The sequence below is a fragment of the Mesoplodon mirus genome (assembly GCF_964341445.2).
Source record: "Mesoplodon mirus genome assembly, chromosome: 17".
Lineage (NCBI taxonomy): Eukaryota > Metazoa > Chordata > Mammalia > Artiodactyla > Ziphiidae > Mesoplodon > Mesoplodon mirus.
The window spans coordinates 1,117,970-1,129,408 of NC_138993.1; the positions used below are offsets into that span (position 1 = coordinate 1,117,970).

The 11,439-nt window shown below is 49.5% G+C and overlaps 1 protein-coding gene across 1 annotated transcript in view; it reads left to right on the top strand.

Annotated features, from left to right (window-relative positions):
* IFT88 (intraflagellar transport 88) overlaps nt 1-11,439 on the top strand; it is a 74,566-nt gene that overhangs the window by 40,050 nt on the left and 23,077 nt on the right. The window contains 3 exon segments of the mRNA XM_082602585.1: nt 5,381-5,467; nt 7,452-7,638; nt 10,128-10,236. Coding sequence (XP_082458711.1) covers nt 5,381-5,467; nt 7,452-7,638; nt 10,128-10,236 — 383 coding nt within the window.

An 11,439-nucleotide genomic window follows, 5' to 3' on the forward strand; every position in this document is an offset into this window, starting at 1 on the left:
ATTACTGTTACCTGTGATTATTCTGAATTTGAGTAATATTTTTATTTCTACCTTAACATAATTTCCTTTAATATAGCGTGTTTTTAATTTTGACCTGTTTGTCCTGCTTCCTTTTTTTTGGCCGCATGGCATGTGGGATTTTAGTTCCCTGACCAGGGATTGAAACCATGTCCGCTGCAGTGGAAGCGTGGAGTCCTAACCACTGGACCACCAGGGAATTCCCCTGTCCTGTTTCTTAAAATATAAACGCTTGCCATGTAAAACATGGCTGCTAAATTACTAAACTGTATTCTAGTCCAGAGGTCAACCTTCCCCAGAGGTTTTCAAAGTGTTCCCTGAAGCTCAGAGGCTGTTCAGAGTCAGGGTTCGTACACGGGCAGTGGGGGAGGCCAGGAGCCGGAGCAGCAGCCTGGTGCCTGAGCAGCTCTCCTGGCATCTGCTTTACGTGTTTGGTTTACTTGTTGACGTCGCGTTGGGCACAAAAGGAATCTGTCACTGGTCCCACCACTGTCCTGCCGCCTGGGGTGGGGAGGAACGGTGCTCCCCTTTCACAGTCTGCCTCACAGGAGAACAGAAGAACAGCTTTTTAAAAGGGGGCGGGGATCACAAAGGAGAATAAAGAGAATGGAACTTGATACCCTAGTTTATACAACCAGTGGTTAGTAGCATATATGCCTGCAATGTAGAAAACTCAGCTCTTCCACGTTTAGACCCAGAGAGTGAGGGCCAGAGGGAGCCCCAGTGTCTTTCCTCCATGCTCTCCTGGGCCAGTTTTCAGGCTTTCTTCCTATTTAAGGACCTTCCGTTTTCCTGGAGACAGGAGAAGTAACTGACCCTTTGTCGGGGAGGAGAGAGAGCGGCATCTGCCCCGAGGACATGAGCAAAGGGGAAGCAGCCGCCCGGTCGGTGCTCATGACGTTGCCGTGTGGTGAAGGCTGGGCAGGTGCTCGTGGCGTTGCCGTGTGGTGAAGGCTGGGCAGGTGCTCGTGGCGTTGCCGTGTGGTGAAGGCTGGGCAGGTGCTCGTGGAGTTGCCGTGTGGTGAAGGCTGGGCAGGTGCTCGTGGCGTTGCCGTGTGGTGAAGGCTGGGCAGGTGCTCGTGGCGTTGCCGTGTGGTGAAGGCTGGGCAGGTGCTCGTGGCGTTGCCGTGTGGTGAAGGCTGGGCAGGTGCTCGTGGCGTTGCCGTGTGGTGAAGGCTGGGCAGGTGCTCGTGGCGTTGCCGTGTGGTGAAGGCTGGGCAGGTGCTCGTGGCGTTGCCGTGTGGTGAAGGCTGGGGCAGGTGCTCGTGGCGTTGCCGTGTGGTGAAGGCTGGGCAGGTGCTCGTGGCGTTGCCGTGTGGTGAAGGCTGGGCAGGTGCTCGTGGCGTTGCCGTGTGGTGAAGGCTGGGCAGGTGCTCGTGGCGTTGCCGTGTGGTGAAGGCTGGGGCAGGTGCTCGTGGCGTTGCCGTGTGGTGAAGGCTGGGCAGGTGCTCGTGGCGTTGCCGTGTGGTGAAGGCTGGGCAGGTGCTCGTGGCGTTGCCGTGTGGTGAAGGCTGGGCAGGTGCTCGTGGCGTTGCCGTGTGGTGAAGGCTGGGCAGGTGCTCGTGGCGTTGCCGTGTGGTGAAGGCTGGGCAGGTGCTCGTGGCGTTGCCGTGTGGTGAAGGCTGGGCAGGTGCTCGTGGCGTTGCCGTGTGGTGAAGGCTGGGCAGGTGCTCGTGGCGTTGCCGTGTGGTGAAGGCTGGGCAGGTGCTCGTGGCGTTGCCGTGTGGTGAAGGCTAGCGCAGCACCCCGGCTGGCCCACGGCGTGCATGGCTCCAGTGTGCTGAGTGATTGTTTAGCGTTTGTAAAGCATAAAAAGACTTTCTAGGTATCTTTGTGTCTGTTCTGCCATTTGAGCATCACACCCTGGGGCATTAAAAATGCCACAGATGAAACTCTGATCCTGTTGGGATGCTGAAAAGTGGAAGTGAAGTGAGACAGATTGGTCTTTGCTATCTTGCTGGAGTCATCTGTGGACCAAAAAAATAATTTCGTGTCTGTGTGAGAAGTACTGTTACGGATGACAAAATAGAGAAAGCCATTTTCCGAGTTTTCTGTTGTTTTTTTTTTTTCCTGCGGTACGTGGCCCTCTCACTGCCGTGGCCTTTCCCGTTGCAGAGCACAGGCTCTAGACACGCAGGCTCAGCGGCCATGGCTCATGGGCCCAGCCCCTCCGTGGCATGTGGGATCTTCCCGGACTGGGGCACGAACCCGTGTCCCCTGCATCGGCAGGCGGACTCTCAACCACTGAGCCACCAGGGAAGCCCTATTTTACTGATGTTTTAAAAATGTAATTTCTGCTTTCTTTTACATCGCTGCTTTTACTCTGTGTTTCTTTTGTTGTGTATTCTAAGTATGACGAGGTAGGTATAACACAATCTTAGTTTGGAAGGAACACTTTTAGGTTAAAAAGGATTGGATTGACGTATCTCATAAGGATCATTGATTAAGATGCTTTATTTATTTATTTATTTTGGGCTGCGTTGGGTCTTCGTTGCTGCGTGTGGGCTTTCTCTAGTTGCGGCGAGCGGGGGCTCCTCTTTGTTGTGGCGCGCAGGCTTCTCATTGCGGTGGCTTCTCTTGTTGCGGAGCACGGGCTCTAGGTGTGTAGGCTTCAGTAGTTGTGGCGTGCAAGCTCTAGAGCGCAGGCTCAGTAGCTGTAGTGCACGGGCTTAGTTGCTCTGCGGTATGTGGGATCTTCCCGGACCAGGGCTCGAACCTGTGTACCCTGCATTGGCAGGTGGATTCTTAACCACTGCGCCACCAGGGAAGCCCGAAGATGCTTCATTTACAACTTGGCTTAATGTTGTAAATGTTTTTTTAAAAAAATGCTGAAATTGAAATCTCAGAGTATGGTTTTTTTGTGGTGATAGTGTTGTTTTGTAACAGAGCAAGAACTCCACTAAAGCCACAGGTGGATGGGGTGATGGCCAGTGGTGGTGGACAGACATACCCAGGGGAAAGCTGAAGCCCATAGCGGACGGCATCAGCCAGTAAAGAAAACCAAAAGATTTGTCTATTTTCCTAATTCTTCTTGGGGAAAAAAACCCCCAAACTAACAATGTTTATTTTCATTATTTGTTTTGCCATTTACAATTAAATTTTATTGTGAACTTTTATCTGTTTCATTTATACATTGATTTACATTATTTTACTTTTAAAAACAGAAATATTAGAGATGCATTCATTGAATGTATAAAGAACAGTATGAAAACAGCCTATTTCAAAGCCAAAAATACCTGAGAATGTTCCTTTTTTTTTTTCTTTTTTTTTTCTTTTTGCGGTATGCGGGCCTCTCACTGTTGTGGCCTCTCCCGTTGCGGAGCACAGGCTCCGGATGCGCAGGCCCAGCGACCATGGCTCACGGGCCCAGCCGCTCCGCGGCATATGGGATCCTCCCCGACCGGGGCACGAACCCGTATCCCCTGCATCGGCAGGCGGACTCTCAACCACTGCGCCACCAGGGAGGCCCGAGAATGTTCCTTTTATTAGAATATTTAGCCTTTTCAGGATAGTTGTAGTTTAGAAGCTTAAAATTTGAAATATGTTTTTACTCTGTCCATGTTTTTTTTGTTTGTTTTTTTTGCGGTACGCGGGCCTCTCACTGCTGTGACCTCTCCCGTTGCGGAGCACAGCCTCCGGACGCGCAGGCTCAGCGGCCATGGCTCACGGGCCCAGCCGCTCCGCAGCATGTGGGATCTTCCTGGACTGGGGCACGAACCCCTGTCCCCTGCATCGGCAGGCAGACTCCCAATCACTGCGCCACCAGGGAAGCCCTGTCCATGTTTTTAAATGAATGATTTAAGTTCTAAATATTTTTGTTAATTCTCCTGAGTAATAGCTTTGGGTTCATTATTCTTTATGTATTATTTGGATTCGTAGCAATCTTTTGTGGGGAGAATAGATTTGGTGTTAAACGTAGTCTTAAAGTATTGTTATCGATGAGCCACAGATTAACAAATATCAGAATTTTAAGATCCAACCAACACATTTCCTTGACTATAATGAATAGCTGCTTTGAAAGCAACAATATAAACTGATAGTGTTCCGTTTTTTAAAAATTACCATTGTTGTTAGTTTGCTTTCGGGTTCTGTTTTATGGATGTCAGAAATATCAGAGAACAGCCTTCTTCCCCTCTGCAGTCTACTCGAATCAGAGGATTCAGTGGATATGTGAGTTATGCCTATTCACGTGCCTTATATTTAATTAATTAATTAATTAATTATTTTTGGCTGTGCAGCACGGCTTGTGGCATCTTAGTTCCCTGACCAGGGATTGAACCCACACCCTCAGCAGCAACAGCGTGGAGTCCTCACCACTGGACTGCCAGGGAAGTCCCCACTTGGCTTATATTTTAAATTAGCACATACATTTATAGTGACACAGTCTGAAAGTAAAGATGAAAACATCTCAATTCTTATTCAATGTGAAATGCAGCTTGTAAAGCTTAGAGGCTCCGAAGAGGAGCTGGGGGTTGGGTAGTGTTGGTGAGGTAGCTTCTGCAGGGAATCACTTCCAGGTAAGTTTTAGGAGCTTCTTGTTATGGAAGAGCCTTCCAAGAAAGAAAGTGAGAAAGGGGCTCTCAAGATGGACGGTATGGCGTTTGGGTTTTTCTCTTCCAGAATTTACTTTGTGGGATTATAAACTAATGGTCTAGAAACTTCCAACGGTTTTCTCTCGAGTAATCAAGACCCTTTAAGAGAGCAGTTCTTTACTGCGCTATGACTGGGTGTGCACGTCTCCTGCCCTTGGCCGCAGGGGAGTCACGTGCTCGCTGGCCCAGCGCAGGGCTCGGACCACACGGCGTCCACCGGCGCAGGGCTCGGACCGCACGGGCGTCCAGCAGCAGCAGCTGTGACCCCTGCAGAAGCTGAGCACGGCTTTGCTTGGACACAACTGCTCTCCAGGAGCCAGCGGCCAAGCATTTTCTATTCAGTAAATATACTGTAAAGGAAGGAAGGAAAACCACATCTTTTTCCTGTTTCTGGCACCTCTCAGTAACTTCTAGGTGGAGAACTCATCCCCCTCTCGTGCAAGGAGCCTGGCATCCCAAGTGTCCTGCCAGGTCGGGGCATCTCAGACTTGCCAGGGGTTTAAAGTGTGCTTTAAATTGCTCATGGCTTCAGAGTGTAGTTACATCTGGATCTGTATCAGGTCACTTTGTGACACCCCCAGAATTGCTTTCTCTCCCAGTTTTGAGAACCCTTTTCCACAAGTGCTGACAATCACGTGACATTCTCGTCTGTCACCTGTTGTCCTGAACACGCCAACCACCCCCTGTGCCTTCCCTGGTCTTGTCCCCAAACTGAAGCCTAAATGCTATCATATAACAAAGGTAATAACTTGCAGATATTTCATGTTTAGGCTGTAGAGACCTTAAAAATGTTTGAAAAAAAGGACAGTAGTGTGAAGAGTGCAGCTGCAACCAACCTCTCATTCCTGTATTATTTGGTGAGTTCTGCTTTTCATAACTACGTTGGTGCTGTGGTATGTTTACGTTGCTGCCCAAGGAGGGGCTCTGGAGAAGCAGGGTGGAGAAGGACAGCACGGCTGGGGTGGGTCTGGGGGCTGCTTGGGTTGTGGACATGGGTGCGAGGCCATCTCAGAAGGAGGACGGAGGGAGGACCTGTGGAGCTGATCTCAGATGGGAAATCAGGGTTAGAGATAAAATGTGTGGTTGTCTCTGTAGAGGTTTAAGCCTTGATGATAAATGCCATGGATGGAATGATTGTCTCCCCAGAACTCATCTTTGAAGCCCTAACACTCTCTTTGGAGGTGGGGACTTAGGGTTAGCTGAGGTCATGAGGGGAGCCCCCATGATGGGATTAGTGCCTTTATTAGAGGAGAAGGGAACCAGAGCCCTGTGCCCTGTGAGGACACAGCAAGGAGGCCATCTGCAGATGTGGACGTGGGCCCTCACCAGATACCAGGCCTGCTGACCCCCTGGTCTTCGACCTCCAGCCTCCGGAACTGTGAGAAGTAGCTGTGAATTGTTGAAGCCCCGTCTCTGGCATGCAGACAGCAGGCGGTGTCTCCAGGGTGTGAGCAGGGCACAGGGCTGGGGGCTGAGGAGGCCAGAGTGCAAATCCGTGGAGAGACAGGAAAGGAACTAGCAAAGCATGACGGCTTTGGGGGGCAGGCATCGTGAGAGCAGAGAGAGGGCACAGGAGAACGAAGGCCCCCCGGGGCGGGGGAGGCGGGGGAAGGCTCAGCTGATGCAGCCCAGCGAGGCTCAGCCCACCCTGCAGGACGGTCGCTGGAGCAGGCTGGGCCTTTGCACCTGCAGCCGCCTCGTGTTCTCCCCCTTCCCCTCCCCCTCCCCTCCCCCTCCCCCTTCCCTCCTTTCCTCTCCCCCTCCCCTCTTTTCCCTTCCCCCCCACCCCCCCACCCCAGCCCCGCCCCTCCCCTCCGTGCGCAGCTGCCCTGCCCTCCCGGGACCCCGAGGTCATCCCCTCACAGCTCTCCAGTCCCCGTCGGCAACCCGTCACTGCTCTTCTAAGTTGTGCCTGAAGCTTAATCCAAAAGACAGTGTTACACGGTTTAGTGTTTATGACAAGAGCACCCCGCTCTTAATTAGGGAGTCCACACAGATACTGGTATGTGAGTGTTCAGACCAGCGTTATTCATAGTAACCAGGAGTGGGTGGAAACAGCCCAGGTGCCCGTGAACTTGGTGGAGGGGTCTGTGGGACTCGGATGCCCTCTGTGGTCCACAGCCCAGCCCGGCGCAGATCTGGGTCCTCTGCAGGAGGAAGAGCTGGACGTGGGTGGGAGCGAGGGCAAGCTGGGCCGGGAGGCGAGTCTGCACCCGCCCTGCCCTGGAGCCTGGGAAGGGCCTTCAGAGGGTAAGGTGCCGCCGCACGTTCACATCCACGGCCACCGGACAGGGACCACGGAAGATGGGAGGTGGGAAGCAGCACCCCTCCCTCAGCCATGCCAACGAGGCACCAGCAGCTACGTTGTGAGAGGTGGGAGGCCCTCGCGGCACAGTTGAATGCCAGCCCAGCCACGTCCTAATCAGGCACTGGCGGTGGGGACGGAGCGGAGGCGTGGACTGTGGCGATGCGGGACCCACCGGCCGTGCAGCCAGGATGACGGGGCATCAGGGCAGTGGGGCCTCTAGCTGGGTGGGTGCCGTCGGTGTGGGGAGCTCCTACCTGCAGTCAGTGAGGACAGGACAGTGGGTGCTGGAGATGGAACCGCTGATGCGGAAGTGGTGGTGGTGTCCAGACCTCGACTGTGGAGCAGTCGGTTGTAAGAAACTTCTTGACAAGTAAAACCTTTTGTGGAGTGAGTCCAGCGAGACCAAGATATGTAAAATACGTGCTTGTTTATCCTGTCTGTGATCTCGGAAAGTCCCTTTATCGTGTCTAATCTCAGGAGAGGCAGAAGCGGTACAGTGAACTTCAAGTAATTTGTATGTGTTTGTACTTTAGGAGAATGAACTCGCACAAGCCAGTAGCTACGCAGAGTTAGCTGTGAACTCTGACAGATACAACCCGTCAGCTCTTACTAATAAAGGGAATACAGTGTTTGCAAATGGTGACTATGAGAAGGCAGCTGAATTCTACAAAGAGGCTCTAAGAAATGATTCTTCTTGTACTGAAGCACTTTACAATATTGGTAAGTGAAACAAGCAAAATGGCCTTCTTCTTCTTTTTTTTTTTTTTTTTTTTGCTTCAAAACCTCCAATTCATTGAGAGGAAGAGTTCCTTGCAACAGAAAGTTGAAAAGAAGACTTGGATTATAGACTATTTTTAATGGAATTAATGACTCAGAATCTGGACACTTGTGAGATTTGGGTAGATGTAGCCGAAATTCCCTCTAAAAAGACTTCCAGGTTCCTCCCACCGTGATATGAGAATGTTTCCCGAATTCCTGCTAATACTGGATATTATAATTCAACTTTTGCCAAACTGATAGGTGGGGGGGAAAAATCTAATTTTCTTCCTTTTTTTTTTCTTTTATAAATTTATTTATGTTTCGCTGCGTTGGGTCTTTGTTGCTGTGCACGGGCTTTCTTTAGTTGCAGTGAGCGGGGGCTACTCTTCGTTGTGGTGAGCGGGCTCTAGGTGCATGGACTTCAGTAGTTGTGGCACACGGGCTCAGTAGTTGTGGCATGCGGGCTCAATAGTTGTGGCATGCAGGCTCAGTAGTTGTGGAGCATAGGCTTAGTTGCTCCGTGACATGTGGGATCTTCCTGGACCAGGGCTTGAACCTGTGTCCCCTGCATTGGCAGGTGGGCTCTTAACCACTGCACCACCAGGGAAGTCCCTTCCTTTTTAATTACAAACAATTTCAAATACTGAAAAAAAAGAGAGAAAAAGCATACCTCTGTACCTACCACCTATATTTAACACATTTTTACATTTTGTTATTTTTACTTCAGATTTTGTCTTTTTTTTTTTTTTTTTTTTTTGCGGTACGCAGGCCTCTCACTGTTGTGGCCTCTCCCGTTGCGGAGCACAGGCTCCGGACGCGCAGGTTCAGCGGCCACGGCCCATGGGCCCAGCCGCTCCGCGGCATGCAGGATCCTCCCGGACCGGGGCACAAACCCGTGTCCCCCTGCATCGGCAGGCGGACTCCCAACCACTGCGCCACCACGGAAGCCCCAGATTTGTCTTTAATAAACTGTTAAAGACCTGAAGGCTCACACCACCCCATCCCTCCCCTGCCTGTCAGAGGTCACCTGACCCCCATCGTGTCCCCCCGTTGTGTACCCCCATCATGCCCCCCAGTCGTGCCCCCTGTCATGCCCCTCCCAGTCATGTCCTCCTGTCGTGCCCCCCCGGTCGTGCCCCCGCCGTTGTGTCCCCCTCATCCCCCCACCCCCACCCCATCGTGAGCTCGTGCTGTTGCGGACACATGTTGATGCAGTGCAGGCTCATGTCTTAGCTTTTCAGTGAAGTTTCCTCTGAAGGTTTCTTCTCCTGCTTCTTTGGTTGGCTTGTTCATGTTATCCTCTCTTTCCTGTGACGATCTCTCCTCCGTGTCTGATGAGCCTGCCCTTCTCCTCGTATCTAGGAGTTTGCAGCTGAGGCTGAGTGGGACCTTCGAGGCCTGCCCACTCCCCATCATGGCGCCCTCTGTCTCATCTGTGTCCTGGGGGTGTCCAGGCAGCTGGATCTCTCCTCCCCGGGCTGGGCTGGGTGGGACGGGAGGGGCAGGGGGCATTAGCAACTCTACCTGGCACTGAGGGGTTGGGAGAAGAGGGGTGAGTGTGGGGGCCTGGGGGCATGAGGTCACTCACCAGGTCCCCATCCATTTGGCCTCTTCGTATGTTTAAATGCCTCTCTTAGTCCGTCGCTTAAGGGAGCTTTATAATTTCTTCTGTGAAACAGAATTTTTCTATTTTTTATGTAGTCAAATTTGGTTTTTGAAAATTTGTGGCTTCATTTGTTTATTGCTTTATGAAGCCCTTCCCTACCCCAAGATTACAAAATCATTTTCCTTTCATGCTTTTATAGCTTTGTTTTTTCTATTTAGTTTTGAAATAAAACTTGAATTTATTTGAAAACGGAATAAATTCAAGAGAGGAATGTGTGGTTTTCTCGTCATGCGTAATCACTTGTCCTGGCACTGTTTATTACTTGTCCCTTAGTCCTCCTTGAGTTTATTTATGTTTTTTAAAATTATTTATTTATTCATTCATTCATTCATAAACTCATTCATTCTGGCTGCGCCTGGTCTTAGTTGCAGCATGCATGCGGGATCTAGTTCCCCAACCAGGGATCGAACCCAGCCCCCATCATTGGGAGCACGGACTCTTACCCACTGGACCACCAGGGAAGTCCCAGTCCTCCCTGACTAACTAAGTTCTGTAGCCCAGCCCATTTCTGAACTGTTTGTGCCGTTCTTTCAATGTTTGTCATTCCTGCTCCCCTCAACACTTCAAAACATGCACTAAAGCTTTCATGATTTAGTGTCTGCCAAACGTTAGTGGAATTTCCTGCCCCGCCTTGTTCCTTTTTTTTTTTAATTGTGTTCATCTTTATTTTCTCTTTTGGATGAATATTTACCTATATTTAAATATTCATTCTGTTACTTTGAGAAAATTACTACCAGTACTAGTATTTATAACTTACCTTTTTTTCTCTTTCTTCTTTTTAAAGGCCTTACCTATAAGAAGCTAAACCGGCTTGATGAAGCCTTGGACTGTTTCCTGAAACTTCACGCAATCCTGAGAAACAGCGCCCAAGTCCTTTACCAGATAGCAAATATGTATCTTATGTGAAAAACTTAAGGACAGTTATTAATTCACTCAGTTGGTGATTGAGTACCACTTATTAAATAAGCTTAACCAGTGAATTAATTGATGGGGGTATATTTTAAAACCTGACTATCAAATTAATATGTGATGAAAATATAATTTGAGTGATCCTGTTTTTAAAGGGTCATTTGCATTATAGGAGGAATTATTTAGAAGTTGCAACTATTATTAATTTTTAGACATAGTAATTGAAGTAACTGGGTATCATGTCGAGTCCACACAAAATGTTCAGGGAGCATAGATTAGACCCTTCGGGGAATTCCCTGGCGGTCCAGTGGTTAGGACTCCTCGCTCTCACTGCCAGGGCCCAGATTTGATCCCGGGTCAAGGAACTTAAGATCCTGCAAGCCATGTGGTGCAGCCAAAAAATAAATAAATAAATAATGATAATGATGAAAAATTTTAAGTATTGCCTCCTGTGTTTCTGGTAGGGTAGATAAAATTTTTTTGATAAAAAATGTTAATTTTAGAGCAGATAGTGGCATAGTTATTTCTTTTAGCCTTTTTGTTTTGTCCAGTTCATTTCTCTGAAGGTACCAGTGTCATGACTTGCTGGTGCCCAGTTCCTGATCAGTTCAGATACAGTCAAGGAATTGTTGCGTTTGAGGCTGTTTGAATACATTTCCTTGTTTTTATGTTTTTCTTATGGTATCACATTGGTCATCATTAAAAATAGAAGGCTCTTCTTTTTTTTTTTTTAATAAATTTATTTTATTTATTTTTGGCTGCATTGGGTCTTGGTTGCTGCACAGAGGCTTTCTCTAGTTGCGGCGAGCGGGGGCTACTCTTCATTGTGGTGCACGGGCTTCTCATTGTGGTGGCTTCTCTTGTTGTGGAGCGCGGGCTCTAGGCGAGCAGGCTTCAGTAGTTGTGGCACGAGGGCTCAGTAGTTGTGGCTTGTGGGCTCTAGAGCACAGGCTCAGTAGTTGTGGTGCATGGGCTTAGTTGCTCCGTGGCATGTGGGATCTTCCTGCACCAGGGCTGGAACCCATGTCCCCTGCATTGGCAGGCGGATTCTTAACCACTGCACCACCAGGGAAGCCCCAAGGCTCTTCTTTTTCAATGAAACTTTGGATTGGAATATTTTCATTTCATTAAGGCAGCTAATATAAAATAAATAGTAATCAATAAGTACTGGTGTGAATAAATTATTT